Source organism: Thamnophis elegans, chromosome 5 (genome assembly GCF_009769535.1).
Source record: "Thamnophis elegans isolate rThaEle1 chromosome 5, rThaEle1.pri, whole genome shotgun sequence".
Lineage (NCBI taxonomy): Eukaryota > Metazoa > Chordata > Lepidosauria > Squamata > Colubridae > Thamnophis > Thamnophis elegans.
Window position 1 is genome coordinate 21,754,431 of NC_045545.1, and position 22,567 is coordinate 21,776,997.

The following is a 22,567-nucleotide window of genomic DNA, read 5'->3' on the forward strand; positions in this document are numbered from 1 at the left end:
TATTATCTCCCCTAATTCATAGCTCAAAGACTGCTCAAATGTTGGTCAAATAATTTTCAGTTCTTCCTAGATAAAGATTATTTTCCTTTTCCTACAGACAGAGAGCTAGCAGCCATGCTATTACAAAGAGGGATGCCCAGGTAGGAAAGGATATGTATGTATGTATGTATGTATGTATGTATGTATGTATGTCAAGATGGCAGTTATGCTATACAACCAAAACCTTGCTCCATTTTACATGTATTTTGCATTTAAATTTTAAAAGGAATGGGTTTCAATTGTGTACCACCATTTGTGCTTTTTTTTTGATACAGGCACACAAACCAAATTTCAGATGCTACTCCATATTTCCATATTGCAAATGACTTTTTTTTGACCCACAGTATTTTAAATGTGAATTATGTTGTCATTGCTCAGTATAATCACAGTCAATTATTTGTTAAAGCAGATCTGAAAACAGATATTACAATATTTTTGCTAAATTGTTTGCATTCTTCCTTTGTTATTTTTACAAATTACTGAAGGCAACAAATGTACCTACTATTCCTTCCTTGTCCTATTTTCCCTAGAAAAACAACCTTGTGAGGCTAACTGAATGACTGGCCCAAGATCACTCAGCTGGCTTTCATGGCTAATGCAGGATTTGAACTCATGGTCTGCCAGTTCCTATCCTGGTTCCTTACCACTACATCAAACTGGCTGTCAGTATAGAATATATTGAAATATATAAATATTTAAATATATAGGAATCAGTAGTATAAGGACAAGTTCTCCAAGAGATATGGTTTCAGGATTGCCATCATTGAATGAAACAATTTCAAAGAGCTATTTTATAAGCTTGTCGGGGCATAATTGTCTACTTCACATTCAACAAGTGGCATAGAGATAAGATCTAGCAGTAGAAGCCAAAGTGAAATTCAAGTTTTAAGACAAAAGGCAGTGTCTCTTTAGCAGAGACCTTTTCTTTTTTTCTATTTTATTACGGATAAAATTGATTAAAAGTAATATCTTTAAAAGATTAATCTCACATTGACATTATTTTTAAAGGTTTTTTTTTAGTGTGGTTGATGTGGGAGGAATTGTGAAAAGTATAAACAGAAACAAACCCCCTCCCCCAAATATTGCTACAGATGCTTCTATGACATTACCAAAAAAGGCACTTATAATTTGCAATATCATATACTTACAAGGCCATTATTTACTATTTATTTCTTTGTTTAAAAACAGAATTGTTAAACCACACATTTCTTAGCACCACTAATTTACAGTGTAGAAGTCACCCTGCACCATTCTGCATTCGAAATTTCACTTAAATCTGCTCTCTGATTAATACTGCTCAGTGCTAAAAGCCAACTTAATCATTTTTGTAATCAATTCACATTGCCACCCAAAAGAACATTTCTAATGATTTCTTCAAACCAGGAACAATCCATATATTTCTATAACAAAATATCTATCTACAGTATCTAGATATTTCCTCAACTAAGGCGTACTGATGAGAATTGTAGTTGAACATATTTGGAAGGTGCCAAGCACCATTACTCTGCTCTTTGTAACATGAAAGACACCTTTATTTGCTGTCAAAAGCTACAGGAAGTTTCACAGTCAACATTGTGTTACAAAATAGAAAAAAAACACTTCTAATGCTCAGATTAAACTATCAGACCCAGTATTATTTTAGACTGTTTATTTTATATATCCTACTATTTTAAAATATATTCTACTTCCACTACGGTATTATTTTAGGCTGTTTATTTTACTTATCCTATTATTTTAAAATATATTCTACTTCCACTACAGATATGGATTACATACTTTAAAAGGCTCATTAGTTATACAGTTCCTGATTCTATATCATGGTCTTTGGTATAGAACATATGATTTATGCTCCTGGTTAAATTTTATTAGGGCTTCATCATTCTTAATGTGATTCCTGACCTCTATATATACCATGTATCACAGAAATGAAGTGTTGAGCTTCATTTCTGAAGACCACAATGATAACATATTCAATCTCTAAACTTACACTGATTCAACAGTTCCCCACTCCCTCCCCTGATATTTTTGCCTTGGGTAAAATCACACAATAAACCCTTGTAACTCCTGCCAAGTATTTACAAAAGAATCACAATAATTCAACCTTTGGTGAACTACTCTTTGAATGCAGGCTCTGGAAACACCAGACTCTGAAATTATAATACAGTAGCAACTCTGTCTTCTCTTCGGCTCCTACCACATCACAGAATTTCTCTTTATTCTCTTCTTCAAATTCCTCATTTCCCAATAGTTTGCCACACTTCCATCAAACTGGATTGATGACTTGGCACATGTCTACAGCTTTATAAAAAGTTCTCCTGATCAAAGCAAAAATTAAAAAGGCAGGTTTTCTTTTCCTGTGTGATCTTCATAATAATGGTGCTAGCTGTTACAAAATGTTCTTGCTATCTTCTATATCTCCATCCAAGCTGGATCAAATTTCTTTTGGGTCCCCCTTAGGCCTGGGATTCAATTTTGAATGAGATTTATAAAAGTTCTTTTTGAAAACCTTTGTTCTTCAGGCCATCTTTCAGAAAATCAAGATGTTTCCTTCCTATTGATGTCTGAAGAGCACTTGGTTTCTACGTGAACTAAATGATGCTGTTCACGAATCTAACATTCGTGTCCTTCCAGAGAATTTAATCTTTCTTCACAATGTTCTCTCAAATAGACAGTAGGAACAATGAAGTTTTGTTATTAGTTGGCCAAACAGGATTAACCTCATGTTTGCTCTATGAAACTGATGGCAGCACCTGCAGTTTTAGCAAAAACCCTTGTCAGGAAAGCTGCGAGCTATAAACTGAGATTCCAGCAGAGTTTCAAGATCAGTACTTTGGCTAACTTTCCATGTTGCACTACACTGTGATTCACGCAGAGTATCGAGAGAATAATAAACATTAATGGTTTAACATCATTGTTGGCCATATGCCACAGCTGAATGGTAGTAGTTCAAGAAGACAGATCACTAACCCTTGAGAGTAATCTAGTGCATTTTATATGGCATTGTTCATCCAGAAGGGTACCAAAGTGCTATGCAAGTGAATATATATTCATTAGTCTTGAAAATGATAAACGATATAATTTATATTACATTACAGGTATCTGTTATAAATCCATTTATTCATTTACTGATATTTTTATTGTTTGGGCCTCAGGCTCTTTTTGTGTTTAACTTCTACTTCTACTAACCATCTTCATCACTGGTTTTTTTTTCCAGTGCCACACTTTTCCATTTCACTGTCCTATGTCTGTTTTACAGAGTCCCATAATGGTGTCACACCATGAGAATATTCTCTGAGGATGAGATAGATATAACATTATTTGAGAAAATGATATATTGTGTTTTTAAAAATAGCAGGTCATTTTTCTAGCTACAGTCTCCTTGAATAAATCTGAGTATAATTATATATAATAGTTCATGATTATAAATAGTCTTATACATGGCTATTTTTCTCACAATTCTATAGCATTTAAAATCCTTTCCCAGCCCTTTTGATCTTCAGAATAATTCTAGATAAATGGAAAAGAGATGGCAACAATTCAAAAGGAGCAGCATCTTAAGGACCTTTCTTATCAAAACAAAGTTTGAGAAGTTGTTCTTACAGCTTGTATTGTCTTATAATTGACCACGCTGAAAAGCTTCATTTCATATCACTTAATTTATGCAGCATATTTTCTTCTAATTAGGGTTTTGCTCTTCTTGCAACGCTAGTTGTTTTTCTGCTAGTTAGAGCCATTCATACTTTCCATTGAAAAACGTGATGGTTCAAGCATTCATTTTAAGACTAGTGAAGGGAATATTGAGGCTTTTACTTTATTATGTTCTTTAGATACCAGTCAGTTCATCAAGAATGCACAAAAGGATACAAGAAAAAGAACATCAATCATCCAGGTTTTCTCATTTCCCTTTAAAGAAGTTCCAATACTGTTGTATTTTCTTTTTTCATATCTTCTCCTAAACACCACGTATCTAAATTTCAATCACTTTCTTACAACTTATGTTCCTATTGTGGTGATTCATGGTTAGTTTTCAATAAATAATGAAGCTGCTTTATTTAAACAAATCATTGTTGAGATTAACTAGCATTTTACAGTTGATCCATATAATAATTCAACTGATTATGTACTTTCAAGTTGGTGTAAACATTTAGAATTGCATAACTAGACACAGGATGATCTGTCCACAATCTGGCCCTTCAGACTTTCTAGTGGTAGCAACATTGCTTCTAAAATCTAGTTTGTTTTACTTGTTGCTAGTTGTCCTTTTCTTTCCTTTCACCTTTCACCTTCTCAAATCAGTCATGTCTTAATATTAATACTACTATATTGGCTTGTCGGCTGCTGGCCCCTCCAGCAGCCAAATCAGATGAGGAGGAGTCAGAGTCAGCATCAAGGCAACCTGAGAGCTCTGGGGGGGAAGAGATAATGGAGCTGTCAGAAAGAGAGACAGAGGCAGAGCAGTCAGCCCCCAGGTCTGGAGGTCACTGATGAGGAAGAGGAGGAACAGCTGGGTCCAGTGCCTGACACGCGGATGCACAGAAGGCAGAGGAGAGGAGAGCAGTGGAAATCTGTGGCCGGTCCTTGGGACAGAAAAGCCACCGCTGCTAACGAAGCCCTATCCTAGCTTCGGGGATAAAAGGCAGGTGGCAGAGATTAATAGATGTGGCAGACAACTATTCATCTCCCTGCCAGACAGACTTGTTAGCCTGCATTGAGAGAGAAACATTTTGCTGGGGCTGCTGCCTCTCCTAATAAAGGAATCATTGATTTAAATACAGAGGATTTATTGTGTTTGGTGAGCTGAATCAGAACGACTACATGACACAAGGCTACAAAAACCTGGGCCTATATAATACCATAAATGGTCAAGACAATTTAAAAAATTGATGTCTTTGCTGTGCTGAAGGAAAATGCATATCTGTTCAAGTAAATCAGCCATCATCTTATAATGGAATACTACCTGCTCCCTGTCATCACACAGTATGTTGAATCCAAAATGGATTATTTTGGGATGTTCCTTTGAATATACCCTTTGAAAAGTGTTTTTTTTTACAGTCTTAATTTTTGGGATTCCAGGCAGCATTACTCATATCTCACCTTTGCATATGGTTGCTTCCACCGGATAAGACACTTATAGATTAAGGTTGTAGTTTGTCTAGAAGTAATTTTTTTAAATCATTTTCATCCTTGCTTTTTATTTTATAAAAATGGTTTCACTTGGATTCTTTTGTAATTCTAGCACTAAGCTATATAATATATGGATTTAAGAAGCTTATTTTTATGCAGCGCTGGAATGTATGAAAACTGATAAGAGTTACTGGCTAACTAATGAAAGGATTAACACTGTGAATTCTATATGCTGTGTTCCTGATGTGCTTACTACATCCCCCATTACTTCAGTGAAAGATTGAAGATAACAGAGCTAGAAAAAAAGAATTTGCTATAGACTGTCACAGAGAAGAGGTCAGTTGGTGGTATGTAGCTATTAAGCTGCATTACATTTTTTGTTTGTCAGAACCAACCTTCACCCCAGAACTCTATGAATTGGTTGGTTGATAGAGCACTACTATGTTTGGCTTCTTGAGTTGCATTTGGGGAAAGAAAAGAGGAGGATAAAAATCTAAAACAACCACAAAAAAACCTTAAATACCTTGTGCGGTAAGAAAGTACAGGTAGTCCTTGACTTATGACCACAATTGAGCCCCAAATTTTTGTTGCTAAGTGGGACCTTTGTTAAGTGAGTTTTGCCCCATTTTACAATCTTTTTTGCTGCAGTTGTTAAGCGAACCACTGCAGTTATTAAGTTAATTACACAGTTGTTAAATGAGTCTGGCTTCACCTTTGACTTTGCTTGTCAGAAGGTCACAAAAGTTGATCATGTGATTTCAGGACACTGCATCCGTCATAAATATGAATCAGTTGCCAAATGTATGAGTTTGGATCATGTGACCATGGGAATGTTCAATGGTAGTTCATGTGAAAAATGGTCATGTCACTTTTTTAAAGTTCCAATTTAAAAGAGTCACTAAATGAATTGTTGTAAGTCAAGGAATATCTGTGCACATTTGTTTTTAACGTTGGAAATGCGAATGAAGGGTTGGGGAAGTTTAAAGGGCAGAAGGACATTTCAGGCTCAACATTTTGTGAATCTCTTTTCATGATTTCAAAAGGGGATGTTTTTCTGCATAGTAGTACGGCAATTGCAACTGCAATTAATCATAGGTAAGGATTTTGAAGTAAAACTAGTTTGAAAGAATTCTGTAGGCAGTAATGTGAACTCCACATGACTTATTTATGAATAGAAATGTACACTATAAGATGATGGAGAATCTTTCAAAGAATAAAGTGATTGCTTTAGCGAAAACAATATATCTTTCTTCTATTTGTCTTAATGTATTTTTGATCGGTAGAATTTCCATGTGAACTCACAAATAGATGTGCAAATACTTTTCTCTTAAACTATACATTGAAGATCTTAGCTACAGATTTGAAACTGTAGAAAGTGTTCACACTCTTGCATGCTCATTCCATACAACAATTTTATGTGATGTTTCAATAAAAATAACAAAGGCTTTGTTAATACTGTATTTATTGGTTTGACACTGACCTTTTGAAAGAGACATAAATATATACTAGTTATTTGACTTAAAGCCTAACAATATTTCATTTTTATTTACTATTAGATTAAATGAATGGTAGCCTAAAATCTCCTTGTGTAGAAAAAATCATACCTTACTTGCTGGTCAGTTAAAATAAAGCATCCGCAGACAAATTATTACCTTTTTTAAATGCAACTGAGTGAAATGATTAGGTCATGTTAATTCTACATCAAATTAGACCACTTGAATAGTACATGCATTTTTCTACACCTAAGCTCAGATTTTGGAAGAACATCTATTCAAACAACCAAGGTAAAAAAGTAGATGGGATCAGGATAATAGCCACATTTGATTTACTTTAAATAAAAATGTAAGGTGATTTAAATTTAGTGTATTACATATAACTAATAAGATGCATTTAATGCATTTAATAACTTAATTCACAGCAATTAATTTGAATGGCAACTGTTCAAGGACTTTGGGGGAATGAAGGCAGTTGTGCTGCTAAGCAGTATCAATATCACTTGCAGTTGGAATATACTAACCCATCACTGAACATGTCTGTAGCTGCAGGATCTAAGTGAAAATGCACCTTATGTAGAAATTAATGGTGTTTTTGTTGTCGTTTGTTCGGCTAGATTTCAAGGGGTCCCGATTTCAGTATTTTGATTTGGTCCTATTTCTGGATTCCTATTTCTGGATTTTAGGGAGTTTTCTCAAAACAATTCATTTAGAGCAAGTGAAAGCAGATGAGTCCTGCCTTTTTTTGGTTATGTTTGCTATGACATATTTTATCATCTTTTATTTTAAATGCAGGTGAACCCAGAAAATTTGATCCAAAGTTCAACGGACCTATTCACAACAGGTAAATGTTTTATTTTGATATATCAAATTGTTTTTTGTGAATGACTATAAGAGAGGATATATGCACTTAATTGATTGGGAAGGAAAACATTTTTTCTATTGGTAAGAGGAATTCTTGGGAGCACTCATTTTCCTCTCTCACTGAGGGAGGAAAAACATTTAAGAGAATCAGGAATCATTATGTTCCCCCCTCTCTTAACTACTCTTAAAAGTGATATTTCTATTAAGACTTGCTTACCCTCAGCTATGTGGAATTTGGAAAATATTCTTGCCCCTGTTGCACAGCCTTAAGAGATGTTAATTACAACTGTCTCCCATATGAGAAGTTTTTGAAAAGGTCGGTCTTCATCCTGGTCTGCCTCCCAATACTCATCAGCTGGCTAACCCAAGTCCAGTGAATCCAAGAACTTGGATTCCAACACTCTTACTTCAGGTGGAGAACACATGACCACAGTATAGGTTTCAAATTCTCCCCTTTCCAGTGTTTTACCCATACTCTGTCCCCCACCAGAATATAATGACTAGAGGTGTTCAGAAATGGTGGACTGAGGGACACAGTATTTTTAGATTTCTTATATTTGCTAATTTAATTCTCCCACCATTTGATTCACCCATGAGGTCCCTATTTGACCTAGGTCCCCTACGTGATTTTTCAAGTTAGCACTTATAACTGGGGGTCTTCCAAATATCATTTTAAAAGGAGATAACCAATTCCCTTTCGTGGAGTGCATCGCACAGACCAAAGTGCCAGCGGCAATGCATTCATCCATTTAAGGTGAGTTTCAAGACACACCTTTGTCTTTGAGTAGGATTCTAGTCACTTAGCGTGTCTGTTTTGTCTTGGTGGGAAAACATTCAGGACAACCAGTATAATTGCACACTATGACTAGCATTGCCTTATATAGCCCACACTTGGGCATGTCTGTGAAATCAATAACTAATGAATCCATAGGGTAATCTCCCTTGGGCTGACTTCCTGGTGGAAGACTAGGTCCTTGTCTTGGATTAACTTGAGCACATGTGTTACATCTCTCAGTTGCATGGGCACATAGTGAGTGAAGGTGATTGATGTACATGATACGCTGAAAGGCTTTTGCTAATACACTCTTGCCCCTGTGAGTTGTTGAGTGAGAGTCTTTATTACTGGCCAGGCTGAATTTTTCTGGTACAGAAATTCTTCCATCTGGGAGTATATACTATTCTCCTTGCTTATGTCCCTTCAAATCTACAGTTACCTGGAGTTCCTCTGCTTTAGAATATCTGGGGCTCAGTCCCCTTGGCATTTCCAATGCTATATAAGCTGTCATGTCAGCTTATGTAGCTGTCATGTAGCTCTGATCATCTCAGGTTGCTGACAGCTTTGCTTCTCTGTCAGTTGCTCTTCCCTTTTCTGTTGGATCCAGCTTGGAGATTGTGGAGATCCCCCATATGGGATCTTTAATTCCCCCGGGCAAGCACACTAGTTGCTCTTCCGTTCCTCTGCTGTTAAAAGTCCTTTCTCTCTATAAATTGCAGCATGGACATGTAATGTGAGGAATGCATATTTAGAATCAATCCAAATATTTATACTTTTATTCTGTGCCCTTTCTAGTGCTCCTATTAAAGCCCACAACTCTGCTACTTGAGCACTAGTGCTATTTGTTTCTAATACTCCACAAATTGCATGACTAGTAAATATAGTAGTTGCTGCCCAAAAGTCAATTTATTATCTTCCTCGAACAGAAGAGCAGTTGCAGCAAGGGTTTTAAGGCAATGGGGCCACCCTTTTGCTACTGGATCAAGTTGTTTCGACAGATAAGCTATGGGCTGTCACCACTTCACTTTTCTTGAGTCAAGAAAGATTTCTCAAGGTTGGGAAGACCCTTAACATGAGCTTGAGACAATGCTTACTTTAAAATCTCAAATGCCTGTTTTGTGCATAACAGAGACAGGCTGGAGCAACCTGATTAACAATGGCATATGTGCCTTTTGCCAGCATGTATCAAGTGACAAAATCAGTGAGTATTTTCTTTTCCAATAGCCCCATGAACGTGTAAAACTCTAAATGCATATTTTCTGTCTGTGTAGACATTAACCATCTTTCCTTTTGCTAACTGGAGGGCTCTTTCTCTGACTGGGCATGGGATTCTAACTACTGACCGCTCCTCATACAATTCTTCTGGCAGTTCCCTTGGCCTCCCGCTCTTCCTGTCAAAGGGACTCAGTGAGAAAAATTACATTTCTTCTTGCCCTTTGAAGTTCCTTCTTCTCTAAGATTTTGAGCCCAATTAATATACGCTTTGTATGCTCATTCCACAAGTTCAGAGATGCCTTTCCTTTTTGTCTTCTGTAATTTTTGCCCTAGTGTCATTGGCAGAGTGACCAATGAAGGGTTTGATAAATGCATTCTAGGATTCCACCTGAATTTTCATTCTTTTTCTGTTGAATTTGATAGACCTTCCCTAAGTTCTTAACTTTTGTTTGAGACCTAACAAAACCAAGGTAAAAGCAAGTTTTGCAGCCAAATGGACTGAGGTTCCCAATCTAGTTCCTCCAGTAAACATGTCCAGTCTGAATCAGTTGCATGATTCTTCTGCAAAGCCTTATACATGGTTCCCTTCACCAGCCTTCTTTCCTCTGGGGTTAATAAAATTTCCATCAGACTTTGTATGTCTGCCCAAGTAGGCTGGTGAGTTCAGAAAATAGATGCAAAAAGGGCATGCATCTGATCTGGATTCTCTCTATAATTAGGAGTTTGATTTTTCCAATAATAAAAATTAGCCGTTGAGAATGGAGCATACACCCACATCTTATGTAGCTCCCCCTCAACTTCCGGGCAATACAGTTTCCCTTAGGGGCAATTGGAATTCTATCTCAACTTCTCCCTTGGACTGGGTTTGTGGTCCAATTGATGTCCCCTCAGGAACCTTTTTGGTTTTCTTCCTCCTGGCCCCACCTAATGGGACCATCTGTTCTTTCTAATCAATATCTGATTCCACCTTTTGTCTCCCTGGGTCTTCTATCCCTTCAGTGTCAACCACTTCATGTCAAAGATACACAGGTGGAGGGCACTGATGTCAGAGACACACACTCTCTCTCTTCTCTTCTCTTTTTAAACATTTAAACACATCAACAAGGACAAACATGCAAGTTAAAACAACACAGGAAATAAATGTTCCGTTGAGACTCTCCTTTTCTTTCTTTCTTTCTTTCTTTCTTTCTTTCTTTCTTTCTTTCTTTCTTTTCTTTTCTTTTCTTTTCTTTTCTTTTCTTTTCTTTTCTTTCCTCCTGGGGGCTTGTTACCCATCCTGGTAACTGACTATATCTCAGGGTTTTCCTAAGAGTGTTGTATTCTGTCCACCCAGGACTACATACCTTACAACTCTCTTTTTTCCCCTGTCCTCCTTAAGGACTAGATTGTTAATACCTGTCTCTGCTCTGGGGTGTTCAGTGTCTTCCTCTTTCTAGTTTGGATCTCCCAGCAACTCTGGCATATTTTTAAAGATCCAAACTTTTCTATATCTATCTTTAGATCTCCCAGCAAGCAATGGAGTGAGAATCACTTCTCTGATGGAAACAAATAGGCGCTACCAGAGGCTTTACTTGAATGGTGTATGGTGACCTGCATGTCCTAGAGGATTATTTTCTGCCCATAATCGCTTTACTTCAAACTCCTGCCAAGTATAGAGGACTCAAACCTCTTGGACCACCATTTTCACAGAATTTCTTTAAGTCTCCTGGATTGGCCTTAGGGTCCCCATAATCTTTACTAAATCCTTTCTTAAAATTTCTCAATATGCATTGAAGAGGCATCCAAGGAATGCTTCCTCCACCACCCATGTTCTAATCTAAGACAATGCCACTGACCTGCGGTGCTGGAGGTCCCAATGGTCACCAACAGGAACTACAATGGCTTAACAACCCACACAACTCTTGGGTCATGTTAGGATGCGCCGATCCTGGACCCAGGGGGGTGATCAGGCCCCCTCTCAAATGAGTGGGGCTACAATTCCCACAATACCACAATACGTGCAGGTGTCTTTTTTTCAGCCGGCGTTGTTCAGTGACTTATTTTGATTCCATTTGAGTTCTTGGATCGGTGGGTTGTCCACCAAGTACCCTAGGGGGTCATCTGTCTCCTTCCAGAGAAACTCTCTGCAGTGTCTGAAGGTTGGGCAAGACGAAGTCAATTGGGCACCGGTCGATCCGTGCCATCCTCAGCGAAATATCGCTCCAAGTTCCATCTGGGTCGCCATAACTGTTGCAGGAAATTAAGGGACTCAGATATCGGAATTAAAAGAAGTGGCTGTATTGGTACCAGGTTCAGAGCAAATTAAGGCAAGACAGCCATTTGAACATCTGAACAACAACTTATAAATAATACAGCCTTTATATATTTTTCAAAAGTAGCAGAACATGAGAATATAACATGCTAGCGCTGATGGGTTCGTTGTTCCTGTTACTACATATCTTGCTTAACATGTTCCAGTAGGTTCTTGTAGCCAGCTTGTGAACTGTAGCTGAACATGCAAAACTGGATTTTAACATTTCCTGCTCTGGTACAAGTCTCAAAAGCAGGTTTATTCCTTCTTTCTGTTATGTCTTACTTTTATATCCTGATTCACTTTATGTCCTGCCTCATTCTGGTTGTGCAACTTCTTTAATGTGTGAAAACAACAACTATGCCTGAATAATAGAAGAATGTGGTTATTATTATAATACTTAAAGGAAAAGTAGGAAGCACAAATGAAGAATACAAACAACATTTCAAAAGTACAGAGTGGTTTTGTGCCTGCATATAGAGGTCAAATTTTTGCTTTTCAGCAAGCCATTGAGAAATGTGTGAATACGAGAAAGGAATTTTATTACATGTTTGTTGATTTAACAAATGCATATGATAAGCCTGAATTATGCAATGTTTTACACAAACAAGGACTTGAAAGTTAACAACCTAAATGTGAGAGGGATATAATGAAGAAAAGCATGAGTGAGAATAAACAGAATTTTTAATAAGTGCTTCAATATTGAGGAAGGAGTAAGACAATGATGTGCAATGAGCCCTTGAGCACTTAATACGTGAATGGATAAAAGTACAAGGAATGCTTGTGGTTATGCTGGAGATGTTTTGGTTGAGGACATGAATATACAGGTAGTTTCATAAACAGATAATTCTTTATCACTGAGAATCTGAATAAATTGCAGTAAATTTTAAGTATATTGTATTGTGTCTCTGTGTGTGTTTTGTAATTTGATCCTCATTCATTCTTTCTGTTTGACCAAACCATATCAACTTATTTTTTATTACATACAATGCATTCAGAAAGTAATCAGACCATCTTCACTTTTGTCAATATTGTTATGGCTGCAGCCTGATTCTACAGTTGTTGAAATTCATTTTTTTCCTCATCAGTATCCATAATGACAGAGGTTGGGGGGGGGGGAGAAGGGAAGAATTAGTGTATTCCTTAAATTGAACCTGAATGATTAGTTTTTCTATGGAAACAAGATAATACCATAAAAGTTAGGCCATATTTATCAGAACAATCATACCTATGTGAAATGATAATTATTTGTGGTATTACCATTAGTGATATTAGCACAACAAAATCAAAATCTAGCATATAAGAAATATAGAATACATCCCTATTATCATTTATTGTCCAACAAGCACGAAATTCTGCAGAGGACTAGCAAAATTAGCTGCTAAGCAATCCATCTGATTTTATTTAGCAATAATGATATTTAATATGCTTGGAGAGTTTAAAGGGTTTGATGCCAGAAAGGAAGAGAAGTATTAAAAGCTCTGCACTTTATCTTCCATTTTGACTTGAGCAGAATTTCTATTAAGTTTAATGAGAGTTGAAGATATTTGGTATCTTTTAGAGACCACATGCTGTGTGTAGCTAGTTTACTAGTGGTGTATGCAAAATTAACTTCTGATTTTATCCCTTGCTTTACACTATGATACCTTAATATAAATATATTGTTACCATGACAATAACTGCAGATACTGCAGATACTTGCATTTTGTAGGTTCTACAACCACAGCATATTCTTAAATGCAGGTGCTACCTAACTACTGTATCGTCTAATTTCTGTATAATTATAAGGCTATAGGAAGAAATGCAATATGGGAAACTAGCATTTATTTTCTGAAAAAAAATCTTTTCCCCCCTCTGCAAGGAAACACATAATTCAAAACTTCCTCTTTCTTGTTGTAGTTCTTCAGAAAGCATTTATGTTGATGTATGTGTTGGATCTATTTGTACTGTGTGACAGAGGGCACCACCGCAAGTGTTATAACATTCATAGTCAGTGTTGTGGCCCAGCAGGATCCGGTTGATCTGCTGATGGACTCGGATAGCAAGGAACCATGTGAGTGTGCCCTGGACGATGTGGAGGACGCGGGGAGGGTTCAGACTCAGAGCAGGGACCAGAGAGGCTGGTTGGCCACCAGGAGGCGCCTGAGGCATGGAGCAGTGGGGGGGGATCAAAGGCAGTTTGTTCCTGATGCTAGGTTGAGAAGCGCTGAGAAACGGAAGCAGCAACTCCGTAGGCAGACTCACGGAAGATGATTAAGCACAGGTGGTTGTTGATTGGCCCCTCCCAGGAGAGATTATAGGTGAGGCATTGGGAGAGGACATTTGCAGGAAACAACCGTTCAATTAGTAGTTAAGAAAATCAATCTGTGTATTCTAGCCATGTCCATATCGTTTGGACTATCTGTGTTGCTGCGTTTGAACTATCCGTGTTGCTGCAGAGCTACTCTATTGAACATGAATTGCCTGGGCCCTCAGCCAAAGGATTCGTTATCTCAGTATTGAACAGTGGCAAACAGCCAAGCCTGTGTTCTGGTTTATCCACAGGCCAGGGGGTCAGAACAAGTCATGAATTAACTTTTTATGATATACTGTATTTTGTTCATTATATAAGCGTGTACTATGTATTTAATTGCTCCTGGTTGTTGTTATCCATATCTTCTGTAGAAAATGCTATTACTGTCAGAGCAAGCAAGGCATTAGATATTTTATTTTTATAACCTTTAGTTTTCTTTAAGAACTAAACTATGAGTGTATAGTTAAAGGTCTGTGTCAATGCCCTGTATTAGAACAAACTAAACACCTTCAAATTCTTAACAGACAACTGTATTTAGTTAGATGGGTAGGTTACAGAGGTGGTTCAGGAGGTTCTGACCAGTTCTGGAAAACTGCTAGCAGAAATTTTGAGTAGTTCGGAGAACCGGTAAATACCAATTCTGACTGCCCCTGCCCCCATCTATTCTCTGCCTCCTGAGTCCCAGCTGATCAGGAGGAAATGGGGATTTTGCAGTATCCTTCCCCTTCCCCTGTCACGCCCACCAAGCCACCAAGCCACACCCACCAAGTCATGCCATGCCCACCAAGCCATGCCCCCAGAACCAGTAGTAAAAAGTTTTGAATACCACCACTGGTAGGTTACACAATTCTTCTGGACTACAGGTGGACTCCTATTGCCGTGCTAGTCATCTTGACTTTCATCAACCATCTAAACTTACTGAACTCAAGATCTAGTATGCATTGCATATATAGTCTTGAATCGCATTATCGCCCCCAATTTATATCTGTTTTGAACTATATGAGATGACTCAATGCACATTAGATTTCCATGCCCCCTCCAGACACTGTTTTATGGATATTAAGCAGTTTCAGATGGCAGAGGCATTTGTGCTGAGATAGATATTCTAAACTTGCATTTGTTAGAAGTTGCCCAGAGCACTCTGTTAATTAATTTTTTTAAAAAAGTAGTTTTTAGTGGCATGTCATCTTTTATAGCAGAGATTATTCAGTATGATCAAATCAGATCCAGAATCTATAATGATATTTAATGAGAAGTTGTTTAAAATTAATAAAATTATTCCCCTTGATTTTTATCAATTATATCAAAAGTATAGGCAGAATAAATGAACTGTTAAACAACTATGAATCTCATCAGTGTCCCATCAGACATGCTTTGTACCATTTTAGTCAATTAAAGTTAAATAGATACAGAATAATTGGAATCATAGTAGTTTGATTATATTGGCTTATATTGTCTTGCATCATTTATTTTATATTTAAGTGTTTTTAAAATATTAATATAATTGTAGTTATGTTTGTAAACTGCTTTAAGAAGCAGAGACTATGGACATTTTAAGCAAATTAATAAATTATTGTGTACATGCTAAGTAACACCATTAAAACAAGTTGTCCCAATATGGCTTATTCAAAATCATGAATAATAAACTGTTTTTATTACAAATATATCATTGAGAATATATTACAAATGGGTGTTTTTAAGGGGGGCAGTACTTCTATGCAAGTTGGAGATAAAACAGGGACCAGGATCATACAATATTGTTTATATTCTTGCAATAGTTTAAATTATAGCAATATAATTGATCGGAGATCAATTTCCACCATACTCAGATAAAAATTATTAAAAAGAACAACATAAAATTATTTGATCACTATAATAGACAAAGTAAACTATTCATATCCAGACAGCATATATATCTTCCAAATTTACGGTGACAGAACTAAACTAATAAACCTTACATCCATAGATACACACAGAGTTGAGCAAACTTAGCAAGCCTTCTATTGATTTTTTGGACACATCAGCTATAGAAAGAATGCATTTCTGGTCAATTGTATGAACAAAAGCATAAATCTAGAGAGAAGACTTAATAAAATGGACAAACATATGAGATTGATTTTTTTTTCACCTTTTTTCCTGAGGGATATCATTATAACTCTCTTCTAAAATCATAATAGCAACTCACTGAGTCTAACCAAGAAGAAAACTACCTTTCTATCTTTCCTGCCAAGTCAGATAAGGATGGGCAAGCTACTACTGAAATTCAGAGATCTCTTCCCTACTAATCTTGGAAGAACTGGCTTTTGCTACGCATCAGACATTTGATATAGTGACAGGTTTTTGTTGTTTTTAATGTTTTCAATATATTTAGTTTTATAGTTTTAGTATAGCCATTGCATTGTTTAAACTTTTTATAAACTTTTTGGAAGCCACCCAAAGTTGGTTATAAGATGGACAGTTATCTAAATCTATATAAATGCTGAGCAGGAGGAAGATGTCTAGATGGCTGATATAAATGTTTTCTGAAAAAAAAGCTCCTTTTCAATAATAGCTTAGGAAAGTTTGTCTGCCAGTTTTGGAGATAACTCAAAGTTTATTTTTTGACAAGGCTTGAGTTACAGAGTTGATACCAAAATTGAAACATAGGAGCGCAAAGATATGTCTTTGCTTAACTCTTTTTCATGGGTATTGAACCAGAAAGATCTCTGAAGATGAAACACATGTCCTGCATGAAAGCATTTTCCTGCAGAATCATAATTCTGTGAAGTAAACTGACAAGCTATAGTAGAGACTGACCATTTCAAGAAATAAAAAAAACACTTTTAAATCAATAAAGGCACCAGAATTCTTTTCTGCCAAATGATGCAGGACAATACGATGGTCAAACATTGACCACTCTGCCTTAAATTCTGCTTTTTCATCTGTAAACACTTTTATCTTGACAATCAATCAGTTCTTTTCCCATGCTGATACCTAGCGGCATAATTTGCTCATACTACTTAGGAAAACTGATAGATCAACAATTTGACAGATCAGCCATTTCTTTTTGTAGTAACTGACAGTGGTAGTAGAATGAATCCATTCCTTGGGCATTTAAAAGGAATGGTCAATGTAGAGTACTGGTAGTCCTTGACTTATGACCATGGTTAAGCCTAAAATTTCCACTGGTACGCAAGGTAGTTGTTACAGCCATCTGCTTACTGAATGTTTGAAGTTACAACAGCATTGAAAAAAGCGATTTTTGACTGTTTTGCGTACTTTCACTTGACCAGTGGTGGGATTCAAACAATTTAACAACTGGTTTTCTGTCCTAATGACTAGCTGGATAGCTTTGCTGGTCATGTAACAGGGTGGGCATGGCCAACTCAACATCACTCAGGTTAATGGGTGCTTCACCTTAGTTGTTACAAGGTAATAAGGATTAACTGGAGAGGCAGTTTCTGTAAGCAGGGCAATAAAGATTAGTCTGCCTTCCTTACAGGGTTAGCCCTGTAAAGTGGAAAAAAACAAAAGGAGATTTCTTCCAACAACTGGTTCTCTGAACTGCTTAGAAAGTTAATAACCAGTTTTCCCAAATAAATACGAACTGGCTGAATCCCACCACTGCCTGAGACTCTGCAACCATCATCTATATGAGTCAGTTGACAAGCGTCTGAATTTTGATCACATGATGCCACAACAGTCATAAATGTGAACAACACTCATACATAACCCACTGTTTTCAGTGCCATTGTAACTTCAACCAGTCATTAAATGAACTGTGGTAAGTTAAAGAATACCTATATTGAAGCACTAACCAGATTTTACTCCATGAAGGTCTAAGTGTGGTGCGGTCATGACAATGAGAAACCTATGGCCTTTCAGATGTTGAATGACAGAACAAACCATCTATCAACAATGACCTTTTTCATGAACTGCAACAAAAAAACCCCATTTCATTAGCCAGAGTCACCTAGCATAAGCTTATTATTGTACTTTTTCATCAATATTTTCTGTTTGTGAACATTAAGAACCTTAAAACAAGGTTGTAAGATGATGTCAATATTTTTAAATTTTTAATTGGGTGGCAAAAGAGGTCACTTTTAAATTAATCCATCATAGGATATTATTTTTTTAGTTAGGGAAAAGCCAAATGATTCAATAATTATTATTCTTTTTCCCACCTGGAATGTTGAAACAATTCAGAAAGCTGATGTTTCCTGAGATTTTGGCAAGGCTTTTGCCTTTCTTAATTATATTTCTTGATCTGATGGGCTGTAATAAGACCTCTCATTTTACAAGTTTAGAAACAATCATTTTCTTTCCTGCTTTCATATTTAAGCTTTGTAAAATAAGCTCAGCCTTACATATTGGCCTTTGTGTTTCCAATAGATAACACAAATGGGAAGAGCAGGCACATGGGAAAACAGATTAAGCTATTGCTTTCCAAGGAGTTTAGATAACTATTGGTATGACTATATAAAAATATTGAATATTTAAAATGCCATTTTAATGTTTTAATAGCTTACTAATAATAATTTATGGGAAAGAAAAGGTATAATATGTTAAACTGGAAAAATTGGTTAGGAATGAGTTTTTTCACTGCTGCTATTATTTTGATTATAATACTTGCTGGACAAAGAAGTCTTTTATAATATTATAATATTTCCTTCCTGATTCACAAAGGTTTCTTATTCCCTACTGGAGATTGTGATTCTATGACCAACACAAATATCTCCTACATCTGGCAAATTGAAAAATTATACAAAATACTTGTGCACTGCAGTTTGTCTCAGAAACCTCATATCCACTGTATCATGACTTGGCTATTTAGCGCTTGGTCCTTCTGTGCACCATTAAATGACAGAGGATATTTCTTGGAAAACCAGATATTGTAGCTTTTAGTCATGCAATTCAAGATTTTATATGCTTACATATATACATACATAAGAGAGGGGGGTAGATATATAGAAATGTTTATGTATATATAAACCACAACTCAAAGCAGTGAACATACTTGATACACATAGTCCTCAACCTATGACCACCATTGAGCCCCAACTTTGTTTTGCTAAGCAAGACAGTTATAACTTTTCTTGCCACAGTTCTTAAGTGAATCACTGCAGTTAAGTTAGTAACATGGTTGTTAAGTGAATCTGGCTTCCCCGTTGACTTTGCTTGTCAGAAGGTTGCAAAAAGTGATGTCATGATCCTGGGACATTTCAGCCGTCATAAATATGTGCCAGTTGTCAAGCTTCAAAATTTTGATCATGTGACCATAGGGATACTGCAACGGTCACATTTAAACAAACAAATGATTGTAAGTTGAGGACCACTGTCTCAAATATATTTACTGTATATACTCGAGTATAAGCCTAGTTTTTCAGCCCACTTTTTGGGCTGAAAAAAGCCGCCTCGGCTTATACTCGAGTCAGTGAAAAATTTGCCCGAAATGGAGGAGAAAAAGGGGCGGGGCCATGCTGCTGGGTGACACTTGTGAATGGCCCAGTGCCCCTGTGAGTTTCCCCTCCCTCTGTGTCAGTTTGCCGCGCAGCGCGCACCGCACCATCCCCCCTCCTCACGTTCTAATGTAATGCAGGGCTGTCTTACGATTCCCCTTCCTCCCCCTCCTGCCGCTCTGCAACGATGTCCCACCTCCTCCTTGTTATGGCAAGCAGCCACATAGCGATGTCCCACCTCCTCTGGTACAGTGATCCAATGATAGGAATCACTGTGCCGTGTGTCATAGGAGGCGGGACATCGCTCCCGCGGCTGCACGGGACATCATCATCACAGCGGGACATCAGCATCATGAGGTGAGTGAAGTATTTCATTGAATACACCGCTAGTTTACTGTTTTTTCTTTGAAATAAATATTCAAAAACATTATTGGTATCTATTTTTATTTTTGAAATTTACCGGTAGCTGCTGCATTTCCCACCCTAGGCTTATACTCGAGTCAATAACTTTTCCAGTTTTTTGTGGTAAAATTAGGTGCCTCGGCTTATATTCGGGTCGGCCTATACTCGAGTATATACGGTATATATCCATATCTACATGCACATATTTTTCACATACATACATAAACAAACACACACATATTTTACTTATGTATATATGGTATATGTTAATATGTATTAAATATGTTTAAATGTTTAAATAGAAAGATTGCTTTCTATTTCAAAAAGGTGGGATTTTTCATCCATGTTACTAGCAGCTCCCATTTCAATCTCTGGCCCAGCAAAAATGAAAACCAATTTTGGAAATTTGAAAACAAAGTTATAGCCAACCTCATAGCCAAAGTTATAGCCAACCTCATAGCCAGAGTTATCTAATATTGAGTCAAACTATTAGTAAACCTAATTCCATGTTATCTATGTGTACAGGTAGTCCTCTTTTTGTGACTGTTTGCAGTTAGGGCAGTGATGAACAATAACTTCGCAGCTAATCCTCTTATTTATGATCTTCTCAATCCTAGAACAAAGAAAAGCTGAAGCAAGATCATAAGCACAGTTGCAGATTTAATTAGGGACCATCTAACTTAATGACTCAGTTGATGTTCCCAATTGTGGTTATTAAACAAGGCCTGCTTGCATTAATATCCTGGCTTTTCAGGATTTTAGAAAGACAATTTTCTTAGCCAGAGCAGGAGATACACAGTTTACAATAGAGATGCTCAGCATGCAATTCACATGCTCTTCCAGTATTTATTTAACTGGCAATTAGTCATCATCAATTGTAACAATACGGTTAACTTACATCAATCACAAAAACAGCTCTAGGTGACTTACATATTAGTGTTACAATGAACACAATAATAAAATTAAACAATCCATCTTCTTGTGCATAAAATGAAGGACAGAAGACTCAATAACAATAATAAAACATACATTCAAACAAACAAACAAAAAAGGTTTGAATCACAAACTACTCTGCCCCAGGATCTGATGGAAGAACTAGGTCTTTAAGATTTGCAAAAACACAACAGAGTTGGAATCATACAAATTCTTGGGAGGAATGTTGTTTCTTGGTTATGGCTTCTGTTGTAGTGTTCCTAATATTGCTTGCTCTACATTGCCTTCTTGAAACCAGCAGTTAAAAAGAAATAACCTTTGTTGAATATTGTGCTTTTATATCTTGAAATTTTTAAATAAACACAATACATTGTCTGAATCAGATTAAAATAAAAACAATGCAATTCAGTTACTCTGCAGGTATCAAGTGAGCAGTGTGATCTAACTTAGAAGCAGCTGCTCAATGCATTTAATCTTTATTTATATTAATTGGAGAATTTGGTAGTTTTAGTGACTGAAAGTGATGGGATCAAGAGCCTGAGCTCCTAGAAGGGTAATCTTTTCCAGCTAGATCAAAAAGGGAAAATAAAGCTAAAGTAACCCTTAATGAGTATAAGAGAAGTGGAGCCTTTAAGTACTATCATTCATTATCACTTGGAGTTTTTCCAAATTGGATGTGACCTCAGCATCTGAACTCATATGAAACAGACTTTTCCACCCTAACAATATTAGACACCTTCATTCATCCTGCATTTCATTGCTGGTTTATCTTAATGAACTATGCAATTAAATCTTAGATTATTAATTGTACCTAATTTTTCACTTCATACCAGTAGTGGAACAGTATGGAAATGGAAGTATTCTAACCATAGTAGAGTACGTGATTCTCTAATGATCCTAACTCATAAAAAAAAAATCAAGACATTCTAACGGAAGGCTTTGTACTTCTTTCCATCTCTCCACAATGACATATTCTGTAATTGCAGTGAACACTTTTCATTGCCTTTGATTTCACAATTTCCCTAAAAGCCTTCCCTTTGTCCTTTCTTTTAATTGTTTCTCGTCTTTCATATTTCTCACGAGGCTACCTCACTTTACCTTGGTGGTCAAATGGCTTTGTTCACATCTCTCCAAGGACATTTCGGTTTCGAAGGTTTTTTATTTTAATTTTTTGAAGCTTCAACTTGAAAGACACATCCCAAGATTCTTAGCACTCTTTACGAGTGGTTATTGTGTTTGCAGTTCATGAAATCATTTTTTATTCTCTTGTATAATGTTAATGTATCTTGGGTGTTGATAGTGAGAATGTCAAAAGTAAATGTAGGATAAAAATTAAAAAGATCACATCCTTAAAATAAAATAAATCTTATGTAAATATGTTTACTTTTTTCATTCCTTTTGCTAATTAACTCTACTGCAGTACAGTGTTACAGGATCTTATACGATTGATCATAATGCTGAAGTACGTATTTTTCCCAATTTTTTTGTTACAACCCACTACTTATTATTCGCAGTGCACTAGACTTTATAAATCTCTTGGAACCTTTACCGTACTTTATCTACATCACATTTGTATCTCTTAACCCCATCCTCTCAGCTTCTTTAACATCCAATCATTTACATCTGTAATCAGTGTAATGCCAACCTATTATTCATAATCGAAGAAGTACAATGGATATCAGGAACCCATATTTCTCCCAG

The 22,567-nt window shown here is 36.5% G+C and overlaps 1 protein-coding gene across 3 annotated transcripts in view; it reads left to right on the forward strand.

The window, feature by feature from the left end:
- The window catches only part of SLC44A5 (solute carrier family 44 member 5), a 160,797-nt gene that overhangs the window by 90,996 nt on the left and 47,234 nt on the right, over positions 1–22,567 (forward strand). For all 3 annotated transcript variants that reach the window (XM_032218293.1, XM_032218294.1, XM_032218292.1), the window contains exon 2: positions 7,452–7,500. In XM_032218293.1, coding sequence (XP_032074184.1) covers positions 7,452–7,500 — 49 coding nt within the window. The remainder of the gene's footprint in view (positions 1–7,451; positions 7,501–22,567) is intronic.